Genomic DNA, 25,695 nt, shown 5'->3' with positions numbered 1-25,695 from the left:
TGATATAACCTGGCCCCTAGACAGGTCGTAACACCTGGATAAAACATTCTCATTAAAATCACAGAAACACTATGATGTGGTGACAGTCCATGACCTCTAATGAGTCTGACAGGCGTACCAGGTTTTTGAGGAATGATCTGGAGGTCTGTATACGACTGAAATCAGTCACCCGAGCTTCAACTTTTAAAGCCACAAACTCACCATCAGTTACATTGTGGAGGTACTTCAATGTCACTTTTCACACAAACAGCAACTCCACCAGCACCTCTGTTTGCCATGTTTGTGTAGGACAGGTGTTGTTTCCAATGGAGACACACCTGTGGGACTGAAGAGCCCCACAGGTGTGTCTCCATTGGGCACAAACAGCTGCTGGACACAGTTCATGGTGACTCTGGATGTCAGTACTGTGAGCTGCCAGTCCCTCTGTTACTGTGAACAATGGTGGAGGCTCCTGACTGTCTCACGTGCAGACACGCGTGTGCACACTAACAGCTTCTGTCACGCTCTCATCACGTGATTTAATGAGCGCGCTCAGACGACTCCTTCTAGAACATCGACACAAGTGTTATTAATTTAAATGTGTGTGTCCATATTTGTAACATTGTTAGTCATGTCATTTTTACCTTATTTTGTGTACCTGCTGGCTCTTCTTTCTTGCTTTTCTAAAGTTTCTGCCCATTTTTCACAGTTCAGCAACAAGTAGTTCTGAGGGAACTTCAGCTTGTTCAGCTTTTTCAATATTTCTGCTAAATTTCTATTGTTCTGCTGATTTTTGCATTCACACCCCATTTTCTCAGGAAATTGAAATTGTATTAGTTATAGTTATTATGATATTTCCATATATACTGTCACAGCATGTGATTTATTTACTGCTTATATATCTTTCATATCAGTCACCTCCAAGTCTATATGATCTTGAGCCTTCCTGCAGGACAGTGGAGCTCGATAAAATCCTCAGGTTGACATTAACAGGATGCAGGTAAACAGCTGAGAGTTTGAGTCATTTATTTTGGAACAATGACCTCCAGTACAAATGTGTGATCTATGGTAATCAGATGAGCAGAAACACCCAAATCATTCAGACACATGGATTACAGGGATTACATCACATGGATTAAACAGCAGAGGTAAAGCATCAAACAGCAGAGTTTACATTAGACCTGATCCAGGACCAGCCCAGTGAAACCACAACAACCACCAACAACACTGAGATGGTCCTGGATCAGGTTCAGAGTCCAGACAGAGATCATCATCATCATCATCATCATCATCATCATCATCATCATCATCACTCTGAACACAGGAAGCAGCTGCTTTTACAATATCAGACAGAACCAGGACCAGGATCCAGGCTCAGTTAGTGGGAACCAGGATACGACCTGAAAGAAGAAGAGACGAGGACACAGTCACCAACACTCTGAAAACAAACCATGGAGACTGGTTTTAAACTGCTCAGTAACAGTGATTCAGTTTCATGTTTCAGGGCTTGGACCAGGTCTGAGAGTTCTCTAAAAAAATGGGTTTGAATGCAGCCTGACACTAATGTGGTCTGAAAATAAACTGTACTGGTCTACAACTTTGTGAAACTGGTTTAAAAACAGCCTGAAAGTGAATGTTAAAACATCAGTATATAAAACAAAACACTGATGTAAACCAGATCCAAACCAGTTTTAGACTCATGTAATGTGGTTTGAGATTAAGACTGGTCTAAACTGGTTTCATTCTGGCCTGAACTGGTTTCAGGTCTGAACTGGTCTGTGAGTGGGAGTTCTGACCTCGGGCCTTCCTCCTGTAGTAGATGAATCCAGCCAGAGATAAGATCAGACCCAGGATCAGTCCTGAGGCTCCGATGGCGAGCTTGTTCCTCTCTGACTCAGGCAGGGACGGGTCTGAGGACACACAGGTGAGTCACACAGGTGAGAGTCAGACAGGTGTGTACAGGTGTGTAGATACAGACAGGTATTTACCCCAGTCAGTGATCAGAGGTTTCTCCAGGCTGGCGTGCTCCACCTTACAGGAGATCTTCTCCCCAGACCTTCAACACAAACATCAGTGACTCTCAGATCTGGACTTTAAATGTTTAAACTTTAGTGCAGAGTTTTTACTAAAAGTCTGATTATGATGCTCACCTGGGTGTGTACTCCAGGTGTGAGTGGGTCTGGTAGTACCAATCACCATCTGCCATCTCCTCAGTGGAAGTGACATCAGCGCTGACTTCCTGTCCATCTCTGAGCCAGCTCACTTTGATGTTTTTGGGGTAGAAGTCATAGACGCTGCAGACCAACATGGCGGGATGGATACCAGAAGGAGGCGTACTGGAGTGAAGTCTGACGTAGGGCGTAGCTGAAAGACATTATGAGTTTCTGTCGTTGTTAATATGATATTCTCAGGGATGATTGTATACATGCATCAGATGATGAATCAGCTGTGAGGAGAAACATCATCAGGCTGTAAACATTATTATTATAAAGTAAGACATGCAGAGCTGTATGTGCTGGAAATCTACCAGACTCGAACCTGGATCAGTTTTTATTAACATCCAGTGAAGTGCTGACTCAGAGTGACATCAGTGTGAACCATCAGTGAACTGATCCTCCTGCAGATGAGCTGCTGTGCTGGTTTACAACTAAAGTCTGGCATATAGAGAGTAGCTGATAAAGTACTGATTGCAAACTAAAGGACTGAATCCACAGCTGGTCCCAGTTTGAATTTCTGCTCATCCAGCTGTTTAACTGATGAGCAGAAATTAATAATGATTTATTTTTGTTTGATACACTTGTTTCTTTTCACAGTGTGTTTGTGTTGTTTGTTTTTCACAGCTAAAGACTCACAGCAGCTGATTAATGAATGTTTTACATTGGTTGCTGCTTCATTACGTTTGGGTGTAGGTATAGACAACTGTAGGCTGAACAACAATGGTGGAGGAGATGGTGATAGTGGTGGTGAGCGAGGACCTGATGGAGGGTCACTCTAATCAGACTGTACCATCCAGAGCCTGCAGGGGGCGCTGTGTCTGTCTATTTGGTCATATTTGTAACCAGTCACACACAGATGGGTGAGACAAGAGCTGCTGGCTGATGGAGGAAATCTCTCACACATCCTTCCTTCTCTGAGGTCACACCATCTCACTCCAGAGAGGAAGTCACTCCTGTAAAGAGCCTGCTCATCCACACATGGGTCAACACTCAAGGTGCACTCAGGTGCACTGTAGATCTAGCCATCTATAACCCAAAAGTGATGGATACGACACGTGGAATCCCTTTTCACTATCAGACAGCTTCCCCTCCACAGGAGGTCTGAGCTGGTTCTCCTCATGTTCCTCTGAGCTGCTGGGAGCTGACTGTAGTTCATGACATGAAGAAACACTCGTTTGATTATCAGACGGTTCAACCAGCGGAAAACTGTGTTCTGTCACACTGGAACACATGAATTATTAAGCTCATGTTACACAGCTCACAGCTTGTGTGTGTTATGATGATAACTTAATAATTGTTTCAGTATATTTAATAAGTCCACTGTTACACTGACTCATTGATCTGAGCTGTAAATGTGTGCAGGTGTGAAGCTGTTAAAGAAATCAACAAACAACAAAGAAACAAACTGCAGACACACATTAGTGTGAATATCCAACTTTAAACAAACATCAGTGTTTCTCAGATTTATCTGCTTTATAATAAATAAAGAAGTAAAACGTGTTCAATAACCTGTCAGGCTGCTTCATGCTGTTAGAAATATTTATGTGGAAATATTAATAAAATTAATGTGAGCACCATTTCACCTCGAACAGGTTAAATAAATACTTTAATATCATCAGTGTGTTATGATGAACAGCTGCAGTTTGCCTGTCTCACCAGCAGGGAGCGCCACAGACTGAGGTTAGCTCTGTGACGTTATAGTCAGAGCTGTGATCAGTGATTTATTACAGTTATTGATCACCAGAGTCTGACCTGCAGCTGTGAGTCCATCATGAATGATTCAGAGTGAGGTCAACACCTGATGATGTCACACAGACCAGCACACTCACCTGATTTAGACAGAACGGCGCTGTAGTCAACACCAATGTTGTGTACGCAGTACGTCCCCTTCTGAGCTCTCCGTGCAGCCAGCTGTCCTGGATCTTTGTTCAATCTGTCTGCGTTATTCACTCCCAGCTGAGTGTATCCAACATACTCTCCCACATTGCTGTCAAACCTGAGGATCTCCATCATGTTGTAATAGTAAGACATGATGAACTGGATGTCCTTCAGCTCAGTGGAGTTAAAGTCACAGCGAGACACCATATACATCATGAATCCATCTGAGAACAAACAGAACATCAGGATGATCACTGTATTGATCACAACCAGTGAGAGAGTGTATGTGTGTGCTGATGAGTGGATTTGTGTGTATTGATCACTATACTGATTAGTGATGAGTGTATTGACCAGTGATCAGTACAGTGATTGGTGATCAGTGTATCTCTGCAGTATATTAAGGAGTGTATTGATGAGTATATCGATCATACCTGCTGTGCTGAGGCTGATGAAGAGGAGGCTGAGGCAGAGGAAGGATGAAGCCATGTTCCTGAGTTCTCCTGACAAACTGACTCAGTCTGACTGAGAGCTGCTCTAAAAACAGAGGACAGGTCACATGACCACAGCGTCATCTGTTACCAGGAAGAACTCTGTGACACCAGCTCACAGCTCACACTCTTCATCACCGTGTCTGTTTGTCTGTTAAAGTCCATTAAAGCTTTAAAAGCAGAGAGCACTCAGAATCTTCTGTTCTCATTTATCTCCCACAGTCAGAGCATCATTCATCTTTAATATTTATCTGCACCAAACAGTTTGAACTGGCCATCGACATCAGTACTGCTGTAATAATAACCACAACCTCTAATATTAAAAACTGTCATCTTCTCTCTTCTTCCTCCTGTTTAATAATGAATAAAACAATCCAGCATCTTTGTAGCACTTTTGATGACTGCATCACACTGTTATATTAACACTTCCTGTTTGTCTTTAAAAGTAAAAGGATAGAAACACTTTTATTGTGACAGCACAGGCCTCATGGATGTGATGGAAATGTCTCAAAGACGAAAACAGGTTTTTTTTAATTAATGTGAAGTGTGATGTCATCATGTAGAGATATATTTTTACATTTCAGAGTTCAGAGCAGCTGAATCCCGTTTTACTGTGATTAAATTAAATAATAATTAGAATTTGCCATTTAAATACTAAAGCAGACAAATTCAAACATAAAATCGTTAACAGTCAGACTGCAGCAGATGGACATCAGCTCATATAAAATGATTATTGTGCTGTGTTACTGTAGCATCTTTGCCTTACAAAAGTGACTCCTTCAGGTCACTATTAGTGGGATTTATTGGTATATAAAGAAAACTGAATTGAATCATGATGAGATTTTAACAGCATTCAGGATCAATTTAAACGTTATATATTAAAATATGTTACAACAGAAGTACTAAACATGTTCGATTCATTTCTATAAACTGTTAATTGATTTTTCTCTCACCTGTTTGGATCAGCATACACATGATCAGAAATGTAGTTTTATATCTTTGTGTGGTATTAAGATAACTTCAGATAACTTTCATTTTAAACACGCACACAGATTCCTTCATTAAACTGTATGTTTGACCAATGACGTCACGTGACAACAAACAGGAAGCAGAACCTAAATAATGACACCACTGACACACACCTGACTCAGCTCTGCACTGACTCAAACCACAGAGAGTGAGCATTTGTAACAACACACAAAGCACAGACTCACAGGTTTGTGTTTATTACCCAGATGTTTTTATTGATACATAACGATCTGAAACAGTTTGATAAACATTGAGTCATTATAGCAGTTTATGAACACACTGAGATCACCCGAGCTCAGATGAAACTGATTTCAGCAACAATGATTTGACTTTTATCTTCTTTGTTTTTGTGGCAGGAACAGAGTCCAGGTAACATCTGCTGGTTCAAACATGTGGAGCTGTGGGGGGAGGGCGGCTGCAAGTAGCTTTGCTTTGAATTCAGAGTTAAACTTTATTGACACACATGATGACAGACAGAACAGCTCATACAGGTGATTAACTAACCCTAAGCAGGTGAAGCAGGTAAACAGGAAGCAGACAGGACAGAGGAATCAGATGTTCATTACAGGTGAACTCTGCACACTTACATACAGGACAGTCACACTGATTATGAGCTCATTATATAATGTTGATGACATCATCACTGTCAGCCAATCAGCTGCACTCGTTTCCTTTGATGAGGAAGAAGGTTCCAACAGCCACACCGACCAGACCGAGAGTCAGACCCACTCCACAGAACACAGAGGGTCCAACACCTGGATCAGAGTGAGCGGACGCCTCCACCTCTGGAGACACAACACAGAGAAACATGAACCTTCACATCTGGACGCAAACAGGAAACACAGGATGATGTGCCCACATCTGTCTCAAACTGTCAGCTCAGATCAGATCCAGCTGTTGAGCTGTTGTAATAAACACTGGGCTCACTCTTCACCTCTGGAGACAGAAACACACAGAGACATTTAAATAAAGTTTTTCTCACCATAGATCTTGGTCAGCGGTTCAGTCAGGGACAGATGTTCCACTGCACATCTGTAGATGTCTCCCAGCTGTGGGGTGAACTGCAGTCTGGACGTCTGTCTGAAGGAACCATCTTTGTTTAGATAGGGAACGTTGATGCTGGATCCTTCAGTGACCTTCTGTCCGTTCTTGGTCCAGGAGACGTTGACAGGAGCAGGATAGAAACCAGTCACGTGACAGATCAGAGTGTTCTTCTCTCCAAACTCCACCTCATCTCTGCTGTAGATCATCACAGCTGAAGGAGCAACTGTGCACAAACACATCAGGCAGAGGATCAGAGCTCAGCTGGTGACTTTATTTATTTATTAATAAACATCAATAAAACGTTCAGGTGTTCAGTCAGATGATGTCATCACTGTCTGTGTGAGAGAAGCTAGAGTGAGGTCAGAATCATGAAGTTAAACTACAGACAGACTCAGTTCAGCTTCAGAGGAACTAAAAGGAGGAAAATAATATAAACTGATCTGCAGTAAATGCAGAATACTGCATTCAGAAATACTGAAACATGAACACAAATATAAACACGTCAGTGTTTCTGTACACATGATCAGTCTGAATGTGCTTAAGGTGGAATGATTTCTTATATTTAATCAGGTTGAAGCTGGCTGTGTTTGATTGGACAAAGTAAATCAGTGCTGATGATGTCATCAGTGTGTTACTCTACAGAGCGTGCAGGTAAACACAGGTGAGGTGAGACAGGTGTCACATGTTGTATTTACTGTGTTTGGGAGGGAAGTCCTTCATATCTTCACGAACAACCTTCAGGCTCTGTTGGCAGACCTGTAGATTAGCCACAGCTGATTCATAACCTTCTGGGTAAGTCCCATGATCAACAAAAGGAGGCTGAGGGTCGATCATCTCCTTTTTGTTGAAGTCTGCGTAGGCTTTCTCTTCACCATCCAGTCCATACATGAACTCTCCATCAGAGTCTGAACAGCCACTGATATTAATGTCACTGTGCAGAGCTGAAACACATCAAACACTGATCAGTGACCTGATCAATAACCTGATCAATGACCTGATCAATAACCTGCTGTTTACAGAGACAAACTCACCGTCAGCAGAGACACAGAGGACACAGGAGAGGAAGAGGAGCAGCTCCTTCATCTTCATCAGCAGCTCTCTGACAGTTAAACTTTGAGTGTGTGTGTGTGTGTGTGGACCTCACAGAGTGTGTGTGAGAGTCTGTGAGTGAACTGAAAGTGCAGCTGAGCTCTAACACACAGCAGCCAATCACAGAGCTCACAGCTCATGATGTCATCAGTGTCCAGGCAGACAGCAGCTGGAGGTGAACATGATCTGACACATACAGCACGATCAATAATCAATATTTATAGACTCTTCAAAATAAAGTTCAGCCTGATCAGTTTCCACTCTGAGGATTTTCAAAATAAAACCAACTTTATTTTAATAAAATGATTCAGTTTGTTTACAAACACTGTGAAATATGACTTCATGTGTTATTTAAATAGTTTCCAGTTGAAAACACACCTGAGTTCATGTGTGTTACTGTGACAGTGAGAGTCACAGCTGTGTTTGTCAGCAGGAAACTTTTACAGACACAAAAACTTTACGCCTCCATCATATGTTGTAGATGCATCCAGCAGGTCCGTCAGAGTCTTTACTGGGCCGATTCTGGCCCCGGGCCTTATGTTTGACACCTCTACAATAACCTGATCAGCTTTCAGAGAGTGATTATTGATCATAACCTGCTGTCAGAGGAGCAGCTGAGTTAGAGCTGAGGAGGAGTTTAAAGTGTTTCCTGTTTCCTCTGCTGATAATCAGCCAATCAGCTCTTTGCTGTCACACAGCTCACCTGTGCAGGTGTGACAGGTGAGTCAGTCCATCTCAGATCATTGGCTGTGTCCCAGTTTAGCGTCCGCACGCTTCGAGTACGCATTTTGGGACCTATTACGTCACAGCGACGCTACGAAGGCTGTCCCAATCTGAAGTGTTCTCAGCAGCAGCTGACAGATGGAGAGAATAGACAGACTGTTCCCTGTTTGTGAAGGACTTAACATAACTGTCTGTGCTGAATCAGTCTTATTAGGTAATGTTCAAATAATGTGATCATCCCAGTGTTTCAGTGTGGGAGAAAGTACTCAGGGCCTTCAAGTTACACACTATGAAAGGCAGCAACAAGTTTAATGTTCAGAAACCTAAAGTCTGTATCAGCAGCAGAATGGAGCTAAAATAAATGTTGGTTTCAGTTCTATGAAGCTTTGAGTATTTTGGATCAGTAGCTGCTGTGTTTGTTGCATCATATTGCTGTAACTGTTTATATGCTTTATATATTCTGAGCTAAGTTGATCTATAGTGTTACATCATATTCTATAAGGATGTTATGTGTTTGTAGACTTTCTGCCCAGTTTGACCCATTTAGCAGACGTCAGCCTGTTTAAGGCTCTGATGTCTATTCTGTATGACTTACAGCAGTTATGACATGGTCTGATTTTCTCACCCAATAAAGGAATATTTCATATATCAGTCTACTCTTCATTCTATCAGACACAGTTATCACAGCTCCTACATTTGCTTTCTACACATATATGTAAGCATTGAGCCAAATTTAGTAATGCCAACAAATTAAACGAACAATATTTGTCTCTTATACATAATACATCTGTATACACACTGTCACAGATACTTGAGTGTCTGTGAGTGAAGATTTAAGGTGACAGGAAATATAAATAACTGCAACTTGAATCTTTACTGAAGCTCAGAGGCACAGAGTTCACTCACTGCTGTAATATATCATAATACTCTGACAATAACTATAGTATCGGCCATATTATATTTACATTATGGATTAAAGGGCTTTGGAGTTGACGACACGCCGCAGTGCATTGTGGGATCCCGGCGACACGTTAGAAGGCCACGAATCAAAACAAACACACTGGCTGTGTCCCAATTCAGGGTCTGCACGCTTGAAGTACACGCACTACGCGTACTACGTACGGTGCGTACTATAAGTACGAGAAGTGAGGAAGTGAGAGGCTCGTGAAATGGGACGGTATACGCTTCGTCGCGCTGTTCAGGTTGCCTAGCAACCATGATACTAACCGCGAGACACGTTACATACAGCTTTGTGTGACAGAAATGAAGGAGAAAAATGTTTTGTTGGTCATTCATTTTTGTCATGACATCACTTTGATTAGTTGAGTATCTGAGGCTGAGACCACGGGACTGTAAACATGATTGTTGGGCTTCATGTCTGTGCTGAACAGTCATTTAAGATTAGTTAGTAAATAACAATTAATGTTGTTCATGAGACTAAAATCATCTCACTGTGGTAATGTAAATATTCAGTACTTTTGACAGTTCACTCTTCGGCCGCTCCATCTTATTAGGGAAATTCCACATACATAAATGTAAATTCCAAAACTCAACCCCATCATTTAATTTGTTTTTGATTGAAATTGAATATTACTTAAACTCTCTTAAACTAACTTCCAATAAAAAAGGTTTCTCATTGATTGAAGTTCATTCAGAAATGTTTAACGAATGAGCTGTCACAACTTTCAAGTACAGAGTTGTTATGAAGTCTGTCACATTCCCCCTTTTTTCTTTTCTATCCTTTATTAATTTATCCTTCTTATTTCATTGTGCTGTATATTGTTACTCTTATTTGTCTTGTATGTCTACTGTACAAACTGAACTGGAATGACTGACTGTTCGCTTTATAAGTTCAATAAAGTTGGGGAAAAAACCCTCTTCGGCCGCTCCCTTCTGCCGTATTTTGCGGCAAAATTATCCACATCCACCGCCGCGCTATGAATTGTGGGATATATGGGACCACGAAGCGTGGACCGGACCACGCTTGATATTTGGGGAAATCGACGGCGCATTTGAAGTACACTTTGAATTGGGACTATTTGATTGTAAATAAGGTGAAAGAAGTCTCTTTTAAAATTCTACATAAATGTTACCCAGCCAGTCACTACATGGTCACATTTATAAGGGACATAAATACTAATTGTACTTTCTGTGGGGATCATCCAGAAACTGTGACACATCTTTCTTGGTTCTGTTCTTTCACAGAGATTCTGGAAGAATTTAGCAGGTTTGTTATTGTCCATATTTTAAGGGAGTTTTCTTTACGATGGGAAAATGTTTTATTCTGTTTCTTTAAGTTCCCCAAGAAGTATGAGAAATGTTTTTTATGATAAATTTGTTAATACTTTTAGCTAAATTTTTTATCCATAAATGTAAGTTTACTAACAAAACACCATATTTCTGTCATTATTTTAAGGATGTGCAAATGTACATACAATCAATATCAGACTGCACCAACAAAAAGGCTCAAAACAATATGTGTGTGAATTTTTGCGTGTATTCTTATAATTGTTACCTTTTTCTTTCACCCCTGGCTTTGTGTGTTCATGTTCTGTTGTTTTGTATACTTCATCTGTTCTTATGTTGTACACTCATTGTTTGTTGAATAAAGTAAAAAACAACAACTTTGAATTGGGACAGCCGTCGTCGCGTGGCGGTGACGTAACCGCACTTAAAATGCGTACTTCTAGCCTGCAGTCTCTTAATTGCGACACAGCCACTGTGTTGCGCAGAGGTTGCACATAACACTGACTTCTCCTCAGCAGCTGCCCCAAAATTTGCTCTAGATGAAAACATAACAGTGACCATTGTCTGCTCCTCACCCTCAGTAACTCCTGCTACTGTCCTGGGGGTTGATTGTCCTTCTGTCCTGCACCTCAGTTCTTTGTTCCCATCTCAGGCCTTTTTTCTATTTTGTATTCTTACACCCATTAACCGCAATATGAGAATGTTGCAAGCAAACTGTGTTCTCTGTAACTCTGATCTGTATCAAGGATTCTATTCTCAACAAAGTATATAAACAAAAATAAACAGCAATGTGAATTTCTTTGGAACTTACGGGAATGAAAATGTGGGGAGCACACCAACAAACATGATGGCAGAGAGCTGGCTATCAGCTCGACTCACCGCTGCTATCCAGGCCTGCCGTCCTCGTTTGGTAACGTACATGAGCTCTAGTGATGTGTCCTGTGTGTCAAAGCTCCTTCGCGTTGCTCTCAGGAGGGGAGACGATAAAAAAAGAGCCCATTTTCCAGCTTATTCCTTCCCGATCGCGTGATCTAACATTGCAACCGACAACACAGCAAGTACGAGCCATAGCTGATGTTTCTGTGTGCTTTCCTCCTGTAGCCTTTGTTTGGCCTACGAATCAGAATCAGAATGGGGTTTATTGCCAGATGTTGAGGTTTACAACATTAGGAAATTGCTGCGGTGCTTCAGTGCAAACATAGTGTCATAAATAGCACTTAAATAGACATGAAAAAAAATAAAATAAAATAAAATAAAATAAAAGTAAGAATAAGAATTAAAAGTGCTATGTAGAAAGATATGTGCATGAGATATACATGAGATATATACATGAGAATAAGAATTAAGAGTGCTACGTAGAAAGATATATACATGAGTGCAGGTGGTGATCAGTGCCAAACATGAAATGATGCAGTGACACAGCGTAGGGTCATGTGTTAGTGGCGGGGACAATCATGTGGTTATTGTTCATGTGTCCAACAGCAGAGGGGAAGAAACTGTTCTTATGGCGAGAGGTTCTGGTGCGAATGGACCGAAGCCTCCTGCCTGAGGGGAGCAGGTCAAACAGACTGTGTCCAGGGTGAGAAGGGTCAGCTGAGATCCGAGCTGCACGCCGCAATGTCCTGGAGGTGTACAGGTCCTGCAGAGATGGGAGTCTGCAGCCAATCACCTTCTCAGCAGAGCGCACAACACGCTGCAGTCTCTGTTTGTCCCTGATAGTGGCTCCAGCGTACCACACGGTGATGGAGGAGGTGAGGATGGACTCGATGATTGCAGTGTAGAACTGCATCATCGTCCGTGTTGGCAGGTTGAATTTCTTCAGCTGCCTCAGGAAGTACATCCTCTGCTGGGCTTTCTTGATGACGGAGGTGATGGTGGGCTCCCACTTCAGGTCCTGGGTGATGGTGGTACCCAGGAAGCGGAATGAGTCCACAGAGGTGATGGGGGTGTCAGACAGGATGATGGGGGGAGTGGGGCTGTGTGCTTCCTGAAGTCCACAATAATCTCCACTGTCTTCTGGGCATTCAGCACCAGGTTGTTGTGGCTGCACCAGGACACCAGACGTTCAAAGTCAAAGTCAAAGTCAAAGTCAACTTTATTTGTCGATTCTGCCACATGTACAGGACATACGGAGAATAGAAATTGCGTTACTCTTCAATCCCTAGATAAATAGCAAATGAACATTTAAATATATTTAAATATAAAAGTGATTAAAAAAATGCAAGTAAAATAATTAAAAAGTAAAAATTTAAATAAATACAATTTTACATATAACAAGAAAGCTATATAATATACAATATAATGGGTAAGTGACATTGAGTGTAAACCAGGCAGAGTAGTGCAAATAGTCAAATAGTGCAAATGGAGATTTAGTAATGTACGGTATGAGATAGTGTAACAACAAAGTCTTATGAGGTAATGGCAGTCCAATGCTCCACAAAGTGACTGGTAACTGGAGCAGGCCAGTGAGTGCGTCAGAGAGTGTGTGTGTTTGTGTGTGTGTGACAGAGTTCAGTGAGACCGTGGAGGAGAGAGGGGAGAGGGGGGCAGAATCGGGAGGGAGTTAAGCTTCCTGACAGCCTGATGGATGAAGCTGTCCTTCAGCCTGCTGGTCCTGGCCTGGAGACTCCGCAGTCTCCTCCCCGACGGCAGCAGCTTGAAGAAGCTTTGCATTGGGTGTGTGGGATCAGCCGCTATGCAAAGGGCTTTTTTAGTGAGACGGGTGCTGTAAATGTCCTGGAGGGAGGGGAGAGAGACACCAATGATCCTCTCTGCAGCTCTCACTATGCGTTGGAGGGTTCTATGGCAGGACGCATTGCAGGCTCCAAACCACACAGTGATGCAGCTCGACAGGATGCTCTCGATGGTGCCTCTGTAGAAAGTGTACATGATGGGGGCTGGAGCTCCTGCTCTTCTTAGTTTGCGGAGAAAGAAGAGACGCTGCTGTGATTTCTTGGCCAGTGCTGTGGTGTTGTACGTCCAGGAGAGATCCTCTGTGATGTGCACACCCAAGAACTTGGTGCTGCTCACTCTCTCCACAGACGCTCCGTCAATGGTCAGAGGAGCATGTTGGGTGTGCATTCTCCTGAAGTCCACAACAATCTCCTTCGTCTTCTCCACGTTCAGAGAGAGATTGTTGTCAGCACACCACGTGGCCAGGCGTCTCACCTCACTTCTGTAGTCGGTCTCATCCCTGTTGCTAATGAGACCCACCACCGTTGTGTCGTCCGCAAACTTGATGAAGAGGTTGGAGCTGTATGATGGAGTGCAGTCATGGGTCAGCAGAGTGAAGAGGAGGGGGCTCAGCACACATCCCTGCGGGGCCCCCGTGTTTAAAATGATGGTGCTGGATGTATTACTGCCAACCCGTACTGCTTGAGGTCTTCCGGTGAGGAAATCCAACAGCCAGTTGCACAGTGAGGTGTTGAGCCCCAGCTGGACCAGTTTTTGAATGAGCTGTTGGGGGATTATGGTGTTGAATGCTGAACTGAAGTCTATGAACAGCATTCGAACATATGAGTCATTTTTGTCCAGGTGTGTGAGTGCCGAGTGGAGTGCAGTGGAGATGGCATCATCGGTTGAGCGGTTGGGCCGATAGGCAAACTGGAAGGGATCCAGGGAGGGGGGCAGGACAGTCTTGATGTGTTGCATGACTAGTCGTTCGAAGCACTTCATCAGGATGGGAGTAAGTGCAACAGGACGGTAGTCATTAAAGCAGGAGGGAGATGACTTTTTTGGAACCGGAATGATTGTGGTGGCTTTAAAACATGTGGGGACGACAGCCTGGATGAGTGATATGTTGAAGATGTCTGTGAAGACATCAGTGAGTTCCACTGCACAGTCTCTCAGTACACGACCAGGAATGTTGTCAGGACCCGGAGCTTTACGTGCATTGATCCTGCTGAGGGATCTCCTCACGCTGTCCGGTGACAGAGTCATCACCTGGTCACCAGGAGGGGGTGGGGTCTTCTGTGCAGTGGTGCTGTTTTGGACTTCAAAGCGAGCAAAGAAAGTGTTCAGCTCGTTCAGCAGGGGGATAGTGCTATCACAGGTCTGTGGTGGGGGCTTGTAATCTGTGATGGTCTGAATGCCCCGCCACAGGCTCCGTGAGTCTCTGCTGTCTTTGAAGTGATGGGATATTTTCCTGGAGTACTGTCTCTTAGCCTCTCTGATGCCACGGGAAAGGTTGGCCCTAGCTGTCCTCAGGCTTGCCTCGTCTCCAACTCTGAAGGCAACATTCCGAGCTTTCAGCAGCCTGTAGACCTCTCCTGTCATCCATGGTTTTTGATTGGCCCGGACAGTTATGGTTTTCGTGACTGTTACATCCTCAATACACTTGTTGATGTAGGCAGTAACAGTCTCTGCGTACTCCTGGAGGTCAGTGGTGTTGTTGTAGGTGGCAGCCTGCTTAAACATGTTCCAGTCTGTAGTATTAAAGCAGTCCTGTAGAGCCTCTGAAGACCCCTCTGGCCACACTTGTATCCGCTTACGAACCGGTTTGGTCACTTTAACGAGCGGTCTGTAAGCAGGCATTAGCATGACAGTGATATGGTCTGAGGCGCCGAGGTGGGGGAGGGGAAAAGCTTTGTAAGCTCCTCTCTGGGTGGTGTAAACAAAGTCCAGTGTGTTATTTCCCCTTGTTGGAAAGTCTATGTGTTGTTGTATTTTTGGAAACACGCACTTTAAGTCTGCATGATTGAAATCCCCAGCCAGGATGAGAAAAGCATCAGGATGGGCTGTCTGCTGCTCACTGATGTGCTGGTACAGTTCATTCAGTGCCTCACTCCTGTTGTTGACATTGGAGGAGGGAGGGATGTACACAGCGCACAGGAGTATGGCTGTATATTCCCTCGGTAGATAGAATGGCCGGCACTTAATAACCATTAACTCCAGCACTGGTGAGCAGTGTTTGCAGACCGCAACAGCATCGCGACACCAGGCATCATTGATGTAAACACAAAGTCCTCCCCCGCGGGTCTTACCTCCCGCGACGATGACTCTGTCAGCACGGTAGCATGTTAGCTGGTCGAGCTGAATGGCGCGGTCCGGGACACTGTCGCTGAGCCATGTTTCCGTGAACACAAAAGCACAGCAGTCCTTTACATTCCTTTGAGATGAACGTAGCAGTCGGATGTCGTCCAGTTTATTTTCTAGCGAGCGTACGTTGGCCAGAACGATAGAGGGGATGGCGGGTTTGTGTGGGCTAGCCGCTAGCCTAGCTCGGATGCCACCGCGCTTACCCCTCTTCTGCTTCCTCTCACACCGCTTGAGGCGCATCCATTGTGGGCGAAGTGCGGGAGTGGGGGTCGGTGATTGAGTAGGCCTTCGGAGCAGACCCAGATCTTTCAGCTTCTCGGTGTCCACAGAGTTTAACTTAAAAAGTTTGTTTCTGCCGATGTCGAGAAGAAGTGTTCGGGCATATCCTCGCTTGCACACAGATAGACGCGACAAAGACTTACAAAAACACTGCAACTTACAGGACGAAAAACACGAAAAAGTAGTTTGTTCGGGAGAGAGAGAAGCCGCTGCGTGTGCACGCGCCGCCATGTTGGATGTATGTTCAACCTCCCTCCTGTAGGCAGACTCATCCCCGTCAGAGATGAGCCCAATAACGGTGGTGTCATCTGCAAACTTGATTAGCTTGACAGACTGGTGGGTGGAGGTGCAGCAGTTGGTGTACAGGGAGAAGAGCAGAGGAGAAAGAACACAGCCCTGAGGGGAGCCGGTGCTGATGGTCCGGGAGTCCGAGACATTCTTTCCCAGCCTCACGTGCTGCTTCCTGTCCGTCAGGAAGTCAGTGATCCACCGGCAGATGGGATCAGGCACATTCATCTGGGAAAGCTTGTCTCGGAGATGGTCTGGAAGGATGGTGTTGAAGGCAGAGCTGAAGTCCACAAACAGGATCCTGGCGTAGGTTCCTGGGGAGTCCAGATGGTGCAGGATGAAGTGTAGGGCCATGTTGATGGCGTCATCTACAGACCTGTTGGCTCTGTATGCAAACTGCAGGGGGTCCAGGAGGGGGGCCGTGAGGGTCTTGAGATAGGAGAGAACCAGGCGCTCAAATGACTTCACTAAGATGGCGGCTCGACCCAAACTCGTGACCACGCCCCCTCCCCTGACGTCACGTCACGAAAGAGGTTGGCAGACCACGTGACTTTCATGCATTGCTTTGTGGGTACCCATGGCAACAAAATCAAAACACTGCATCAAGCGTGTTTCCAGCACCGGTAATCATTCATTCTGCGGTTTTAATCCCTACTTGCATTTTATTTGCCCCAAGAACAGTTATGTACAAAACGACGGACACCACGTCAGGTCCCCAAAAATGAAGCCAAAACGTCTCTATCGCTCCCTTGTTTCTTGGCTGCAGTATAGGTCATAAACCCCGCCTCCTCCATGTTAGCGGATGGGACTGGGGTCAGACTAAAATAAATTTATTCTCCTAAAATCAACTTTTTCCAAAGATTCTTTCTTTTGTTATCAACAGTTCTCATCACGCTGATTTATGTCCGAGGGGTCTCTTCTCCCATAAGTTTGATTCTAATTCCTACCGCGGTGATGTTAAATTGGGGTGAAACGTCATCATAGCAGCTTTGACTGGCAGCTGCAGTCACGGAGAAACTTGCGTATCTCTGTTCGGGTATAGCAGATAGAGCGTAGGCTCTGAGAGGAGGGCCAGCGTTTACGCTACGAAGACACGACCGAGTGTTTTAACCTGACAGCCTGAGGTGTTCTTCAGTAAACTGGACTACCCGACAGAAGGACCCGAGGCCCCGCTGCACTTTTTCGGTAAGTTAAACGTGTTTGTAAGCTAATCCGTAACTACCGTCCTTAGCTCGGTCCTGAGACCTAGCTAGCTAAGATGAGCACTCGGCTGTCAGGGTTCGTTTCGCTAATCTGTGCAGGTGAATGAATTTACTAAAGAAATCAAGAGAAACGCTCCGGGCTGCTCAGTCACTAATTACTGTTACTGTACTTTTATTACAAGTATTATACTGTAAGAGCAACAGGCTGCATCCTGCTGCAGCTCCTGTGCAGAGCTGAATATTAAATATGTGCAAACAACAGCATGTTTTCAGTCTCCACATCTGTAAAGACAATAACTTAAAAAAAAAAAAAAGCTTGTACCTTGTAGCTCTTCATTAATCAGGAACTATGGATTAAAGTACTGTAGTGTACTGTAATACTGAAAAAAATTTAAGAATTTCAGATTCTGAGTGTGTGAGGACAGAAGGATCAGCTTTATTTCAGATTTAAGTGATAAACTTTATATTTGAGTTTGTGATGGTTCTGTTCTCTTTGATTACAGGAGCTGCCCTCAGATTCAGACCTCAGCACCACCCAGTGACAGCAGACAGATCATCCAACATGTTCACATGTTAACTGCAACATGAACTGATGGAAACAGTACAAAGGTTAAAGTACCACATGTGCTGCAGTGAAAGCTGCAGCTGTTTTATTGATAAAATTAAAGACAAAAAAACAAAAGGATTAATCACCCATGTAACTGTGTCACTGTATATCAGCATTAACAGGACCTCAGTTTGTATCTCAGACCTGCACAGCTTCCGTTTTAACCACTTGATGCACTCAGCTGCATGAAGAGCACGTTTGAGTTTCTCTGACACAATTAAATAAAACCTGATGAAGGTCAAAGGTCGCCACTTGTATGTTTAACTACAAACTTGTCATCTGGAATTCTTTCAGTTTTTTGCAGATGGTGTGTTATTTACCATAAAGTGATGCAGAGTTATTCATACCAGAGTAACCAGAGAGGATCATATATTTTTAAATATATAACTTTCTACAGGACTGAATATAATATCTTTATGTAAAAGTCCGGAGCCTCTGGGGAGTATCCGAGTATTTATAACATTACACAAAGCAAAGGTCTCCATCACAGTGTTGATGAAATGCTGGGTTTATCCATCTCCTGGGGCGGGCCTACAGAGGAGTGATGAAGATTTCCCTGTGAGGGAGCTGCTGGTGAAGATCATGAGTCCTGCTTGATCAGTGCCATGAGCTTCAGTGTTCCTGGTGTCTCTTAAATGAAGCCTCTCTCAGTGGGTCAACAGAACATCTGGCACAGGACAGCTGTGATGAAAGAAAGGCAAGAAGTTTCTCCAAACCTCTGGAGCCAGAAACCCAGCTTGGTCCTGATGGTCTCCCTCACTAGTTTCTCTCCAGGGTGAATGTAGCTGTTGATATAATATGGACTCTATTATTAAATGAAAAGAACACATTAGACTACACTACTGAAACCTTCTGCTGATGTTTTTAAAGTCTCCATGTTACCAGGCTGTAGAGATTTAAACAGTTTTAGATCCATTACACTCACAGTCTTATGTTAAAATCTCAAAGGACAGCGTTATATTTTTCATATTAACAGTAACTCTGGGCCTCTGTGGAGTGTGCAGCTGATCTCATCGCTGTCTAAAAACGGATAAAAAACCATAAGAAGTGCTGAATCCTTCAATAACAGACTATTAGAGTAGCAGGTGTGTAGCATCGCTAACTAGCTAGCAACAAGCCTCCAACACAGTGCGCATGCTAGCGGCTAATCTAGCAAATGAATTAACAACAGAGCGATTTTAGATGTTGTAGAACTATAAGATGATAAGCTGTGTGTCTTTTTTATAACAGTGACATAGTTGTATTTACCTTAATTTAACGAGTCGTCAGTTGCAGTAAACCAGCAAAAAAAAACCTCGAGTCGCCAGGCTGCGTAAAAAGTGTAGGGGGCGTGTTTGCGGTCACGTCCAGCCAGGGTTGCCAACTCCCTGAAAAATAAATAAGGGACACCTCGTGGCCAGGGCCGGGCAACCCAGTTGTCTCCACCCTTCCCAGTGTGGTAGCTCTTTTTTGTGTGTGAAATTATTCTTTAACCATTTGACTTGAATTTGATTTAAGCAGATGCATATTCTTTGTGATATGAACACATGGGAAACAAATGATCATTTAGCCATTTATTTTTAGCTCAAAATGACAACATTAACACAGTAAAACAGGTCTCTTTCTTAAACAGAAGCCTGTCATGCTTAACTTTTGAGAATATAAGTAAATCTTTCTTTAAAAGAACTCTGTCCTGCTTAACTTAAAATTATATAAATTAATAGAAAGCAATAGAACAAAAATATTCTTGTAACTATGCACATTTAGTACATTTGGCTTCAGTTGAGGTATTATTTCAGCTTTTCTAATGCTGATCAGCTGCTCCTGTTTGTAAACCCGCTTGTTCCCATGGTTACGCATCTTAACTCATCATCATTATTAAAATATGTATTACTTTTATGTATTAGTCATCTATTTGTTGTAATCATCTATCCTTGCAGTTGTTTATTACACAAAATAAATGATATTATCACACTTCTGGCCACATAGCGCTGATATTCACTGCACATGCCCATATTAACCTTAACCAGAGGGTTTAAACAACAAACCAGTGTTTACATACCATATCTGCTTCTGCCGTGGCCTGGTGGACAAGAAATTGGTTAAGGGTTCCCCGAGCTGTCACGCCCCTCATGTTCTTCATGTGCCACCACTAGAAGCATGCCTATGGAAAAAGTGCGCCGGCACACAGTGCAGTGCGCTTTATAGGTGTTACCGTGCACTTTTCCAGCCAGGTGTTTCCCTTTTCCCATTCCTCCCTGTACTTTTGCAGCCTTTTTTCTTTCTCTGAGCGAACAAACATTGCTGCTCTAATGCTGGGCTCACACTGTGCAATTTATTCAGTCACGTTATTCAGCTCCTACTCAAACTGCACGATTGACTCGCAGGAGTTAGAAGTTGGTATGTCACGATGCAGGTCTCACACTATACCGCCCGATGCTCTGATGCGACCTGAGTGCTCACACTGTGCCTCCATAACATGAAGGTTATAACAGAAAATTTGTCCCTCGCTCTCCCTCTCCGTCTTTCACTCACACAGACACACCACCATCAACTTTGCTAAATTGCTAATGAAAAACATTGATCAGGCAGCTGTGATTGAGCAGCATGTAGATCCAACTATTTTCACGGTTGTTGTGGTCATGATGATTTTGTGATGCCACATCGAAAAGGCTCGGATGAGCTTTCCAAAGTTCTACAAATTGTGCCTCCATCGCTTGTGTCCAGATCACACGCTGCACAGCCGTGCTGCTCCGTCTTTTTCACCGACGTTTATGTGTTTGCGCGTGAGCAGTGTGAGCGGCTGTGGTGACACCCTCACGAGCGATTGATGATCGGGAGCTGGTCGTGAGGTGTTAATCGCTTCTCGTTACCCCACGTATACTACACGATGCACGATGCACGATGAAGGCCAAAATAAGGCCGATCGCCAAAACGGTCGCACGACTCAAAAATCGGCTCAAAATGGGCCAAAAATCGCACAGTGTCTGCCCAGCTTTAGGTGTACTGTCGTCCGAGACTTGCACCGCAGTGTCGGCGTTTGTTTCCCTGTTGGCCATGCTTCTTGTTGTGGTCATCTGTTGTCTTCCAGTATTTTCTCCGTAAGCGACCTTTCCTCGACCAATGAGATGAGCGGTAATCTGAATTGTCATACTCGTCATAAGTGTGCTGTCAGCTCATTGGGCACAAAGCAGGAGAGGGGCTGGGAATTATGTTTTCCAATAAAGTGTTAATTCCATAAACATTTATAGACTACTTTTGATTCTCACTGTATTACGGGACAAAGTGCGTCCCTTATTAGCTCAATACGGGACGTGTACTTTTGTTTCTAAATACGGGACGATTCCGTTTTTTAAGGGACGGTTGGCAACCCTACGTCCAGCGGGTGTGTGGGCGGGAGCGTTACACAGTCGCTCCACCTCAAGTCACTACTGCGCAGACTCTGGCTCCAAATTTGCAAGATGGCAGCCTCCACAAGCGGGATATTTTGGCTTCATTTTTGCACAATGGGAGGAGGCGGGGTCGCGTCGTCCATCTTTTCTACAGTCAATGGTCTGTACAAAGACAGACGTGGTGAAAAGGCAAAAAAAAGGAGGAGGAAAAAATCAAAAGAGTGAAAGGGTCAGACCCACACGAGCATACAGAGTGGAGTAAGCACGTTAGCATGCTGCCCAACTTTCATCACACACATATTTAATTCAATTCAATTCAATTTTATTTATATAGCGCCAAATCACAACAAAAGTCGCCTCAAGGCACTTCATAGATACAGAGAAAAACCCAACAATCATATGACCCCCTATGAGCAGCACTTTGGCGACAGTGGGAAGGAAAAACTCCCTTTTAACAGGAAGAAACCTCCGGCAGAACCAGGCTCAGGAAGGGGCGGGGCCATCTGCTGCGACCGGTTGGGGTGAGAGAAGGAAGACAGGATAAAGACATGCTGTGGAAGAGAGACAGAGATTAATAACAGATATGATTCAATGCAGAGAGGTCTGTTAACACATAGTGAGTGAGAAAGGTGACTGGAAAGGAAAAACTCAATGCATCATGGGAATCCCCCGGCAGCCTACGTCTATTGCAGCATAACTAAGGGAGGGTTCAGGGTCACCTGGTCCAGCCCTAACTATATGCTTTAGTAAAAAGGAAAGTTTGAAGCCTAATCTTGAAAGTAGAGATAGTGTCTGTCTCCTGAATCCAAACTGGAAGCTGGTTCCACAGAAGAGGGGCCTGAAAACTGAAGGCTCTGCCTCCCATTCTACTTTTAAATACTCTAGGAACAACAAGTAGGCCTGCAGAGCGAGAGCGGAGCGCTCTAATAGGGTGATATGGTACTACAGGGTCATTAAGATAAGATGGGGCCTGATTATTTAAGACCTTGTATGTGAGGAGCAGGATTTTAATTCTGGATTTAACAGGAAGCCAATGAAGGGAAGCCAAAACAGGAGAAATCTGCTCTCTCTTTCTAGTCCCTGTCAGGACTCTTGCTGCAGCATTTTGGATTAGCTGAAGGCTTTTCAGTGAGTTTTTTGGACACCCTGATAATAATGAATTACAGTAGTCCAGCCTGGAAGTAATAAATGTATGAACTAGTTTTTCAGCGTCACTCTGAGACAGGATATTTCTAATTTTAGAGATGTTGCGCAAATGGAAGAAAGCAGTCTTACATATTTGTTTAATATGTGCGTTGAAGGACATGTCCTGGTCAAAAATGACTCCAAGGTTCCTCACCGCGTTACTGGAGGCCAAGGTAATGCCATCCAGAATAAGAATCTGGTTAGATACCATATTTCTAAGATTTTCAGGGCCGAGTACAATAACCTCAGTTTGATCTGAATTAAGAAGCAGAAAGTTAGCGGCCATCCAGGTCTTTATGTCTTTAAGACATTCCTGCAGTTTAACTAATTGGTGTGTGTTATCTGGCTTCATGGACAGATAGAGCTGGGTGTCATCTGCATAGCAGTGTAAATGTATGCTATGTCTTCTAATGATACTGCCTAAGGGAAGCATGTATAATGTAAACAGAATTGGTCCTAGCACTGAACCCTGTGGAACTCCATAATTAACCTCTTTATTATTTATTATTATATGGTCCTAAGTGTGAGTGCACAAACTCACAACATGTTTAGTAACTTCAGATCCTGCAACAAGCCCAGGTCCAGTTTACTTTGGTGATTTGGACGACTCCATTTCACAGCTGTTGTTTTTTCCTTTATCTCCTGTACAGGCAAACGCATCTACTTAATACATCTAATCTTAGAAATATGGTATCTAATCAGATTCTTACTCTGGATGGCATTACCTTGGCCTCCAGTAACGCTGTGAGGAACCTTGGAGTCATTTTTGACCAGGACATGTCCTTCAACGCACATATTAAACAAATATGTAAGACTGCTTTCTTCCATTTGCGCAACATCTCTAAAATTAGAAATATCCTGTCTCAGAGTGACGCTGAAAAACTAGTTCATGCATTTATTACTTCCAGGCTGGACTACTGTAATTCATTATTATCAGGATGTCCAAAAAACTCACTGAAAAGCCTTCAGCTAATCCAAAATGCTGCAGCAAGAGTCCTGACAGGGACTAGAAAGAGAGAGCATATTTCTCCTGTTTTGGCTTCCCTTCATTGGCTTCCTGTTAAATCCAGAATTGAATTCAAAATCCTGCTCCTCACATACAAGGTCTTAAATAATCAGGCCCCATCTTATCTTAATGACCTTGTAGTACCATATCACCCTATTAGAGCGCTCCGCTCTCGCTCTGCAGGCCTACTTGTTGTTCCTAGAGTATTTAAAAGTAGAATGGGAGGGAGAGCCTTCAGTTTTCAGGCCCCTCTTCTGTGGAACCAGCTTCCAGTTTGGATTCAGGAGACAGACACTATCTCTACTTTTAAGATTAGGCTTAAAACTTTCCTTTTTTCTAAAGCATATAGTTAGGGCTGGACCAGGTGACCCTGAATCCTCCCTTTGTTATGCTGCAATAGACGTAGGCTGCCGGGGATTCCCATGATGCATTGAGTTTTTCCTTTCCAGTCACCTTTCTCACTCACTATGTATTAACAGACCTCTCTGCACTGAATCATATCTGTTATTAACCTCTGTCTCTCTTCCACAGCATGTCTTTATCCTGTCTTCCTTCTCTCACCCCAACCGGTCGCAGCAGATGGCCCCGCCCCTCCCTGAGCCTGGTTCTGCCGGAGGTTTCTTCCTGTTAAAAGGGAGTTTTTCCTTCCCACTGTCGCCAAAGTGCTTGCTCATAGGGGGTCATATGATTGTTGGGTTTTTCTCTGTATCTATGAAGCGCCTTGAGGCGACTTTTGTTGTGATTTGGCGCTATATAAATAAAATTGAATTGAATTGAATTGAACTTGTTGTTTCAGGTTGTAGTGTTACACAACATTTTCAGATCTAATAGAAATAAAATGAGTGTTTCGTATTTCATTCAATTTGTTGTCTTTATTTATAACTGGCACTATTGTTTCATTCTATTATAGAATCTGACAAGAAAGAGGCAAAATTGTAAAAGTCCATTGTGCTTTATTAGCTGCTTCGGTGAAAAACAAATCAACAATGCAAAAAAAAAAAACATTGCAAAACAACACACTGGAAAACAGTTATTCTTCACTTGATTGCTTCAACACAACCCTTGGGCACATATATGCGGGACTTTTCGTGGCTGTTTTGATCTCGCTCTCTCTCGTATCAAATCTCGCTGTGGAAGCAGCTCTAAACTCGGTATGACCAGTGTTGGGACTAACGCGTTATTAAGTAAGGCGTTACAGTAACTACGTTATTATTGTGGTAACAAGCACGGTAACTAGTTATTATGCCAAAATCAGGGACGCGTTAATCGTTACTAGGATTTAGATCGTTATTCGTACTTCATGTGTTGCGTTCGACTTACCTCGGAAATCGGAACAAGGACCTGGGAATAATGTCACACTCGAGTAAACAGCGTTCTGGTTAGCAGATGTGTAAAGTTGTTTGGTGGTGGCTGTGGCGGAGCTTCCACAGATTCAGTAACATTAGCAAATGGTGGAGCCCAGCAGGTGGATGAGGGAAAGGCAGGAGGAGCAGAGACCCGAGGCGGTGAACTGAACTTCAGGTAAGAAGTTGATGATCCAAGATGGCGCCGCGTATGGATGCCCTGGTGCTTCAGTGCGTTACTTCTGTTTTGTTTTTGTGCATTTCTTCTGTGTCTGGGCACTCCTCTGGATATTCTTACACCAGAGAAGAGCTCCTTAACTGCAGGACTACAACGCCTGTGGATTTATTTCCAATATTTGTCGCATCTGCGGCAGATTTACTGCAGACTCTGATCAGGAAAGTGAGACGCCGAAAGAGAGGTAAGCGAGCCGGCGCACTCGTGCATCTGAGGAGACGTGGACTGCGAACTGCTCTTGCTGGGATCTTCCTTTCCAATGTACGATCACTCAGGAATAAGACAGACGAGCTGGCCCTGATGAGAAGCATGAACAGAGACTTTGCCTCCTCCTGTGTCTTATGTTTTACGGAGTCGTGGCTCAGTGAGGACATCCCAGACTGCGCGCTCAAGCTGGAGGGCTTCCATCTGCTGCGCGCGGACCGGCAGGCCGCTCTCTCCGGTAAGAC

General features: G+C 43.7%; 2 protein-coding genes across 2 annotated transcripts; both read right to left on the bottom strand.

The window, feature by feature from the left end:
- Positions 1–988: 988 nt before the first annotated feature.
- LOC146577914 (H-2 class II histocompatibility antigen, E-S beta chain-like) lies at positions 989–4,627 on the bottom strand. Its single transcript, XM_085268504.1, has 6 exons — positions 4,505–4,627; positions 4,025–4,297; positions 2,130–2,343; positions 1,968–2,035; positions 1,776–1,889; positions 989–1,379 (listed from the first exon to the last, which is right to left on the bottom strand). Exons 1-6 carry the CDS (start codon positions 4,557–4,559, stop codon positions 1,354–1,356), a joined length of 750 nt encoding a protein of 249 aa, XP_085124630.1. The 5' UTR covers positions 4,560–4,627; the 3' UTR covers positions 989–1,353.
- Positions 4,628–5,778: 1,151 nt separating this feature from the next.
- Positions 5,779–7,820, bottom strand: LOC146577913 (H-2 class II histocompatibility antigen, E-D alpha chain-like). The gene is made up of 4 exons (XM_085268506.1): positions 7,666–7,820; positions 7,330–7,575; positions 6,573–6,857; positions 5,779–6,375 (listed from the first exon to the last, which is right to left on the bottom strand). The coding sequence occupies exons 1-4, from the start codon at positions 7,721–7,723 to the stop codon at positions 6,245–6,247; spliced, it is 720 nt and encodes a 239-aa protein (XP_085124632.1). The 5' UTR covers positions 7,724–7,820; the 3' UTR covers positions 5,779–6,244.
- Between the last annotated feature and the right edge of the window lie 17,875 nt (positions 7,821–25,695).

This window comes from Mchenga conophoros, linkage group LG3 (assembly GCF_057382185.1).
Source record: "Mchenga conophoros isolate Kocher_MC1m ecotype Shallow Benthic linkage group LG3, M_conophoros_male_GT1.1, whole genome shotgun sequence".
In the NCBI taxonomy this organism is placed as follows: Eukaryota; Metazoa; Chordata; class Actinopteri; order Cichliformes; family Cichlidae; genus Mchenga; species Mchenga conophoros.
The sequence above is the reverse complement of the archived record's forward strand: the minus strand, read 5'-3'. Positions and strand labels throughout refer to the sequence as shown.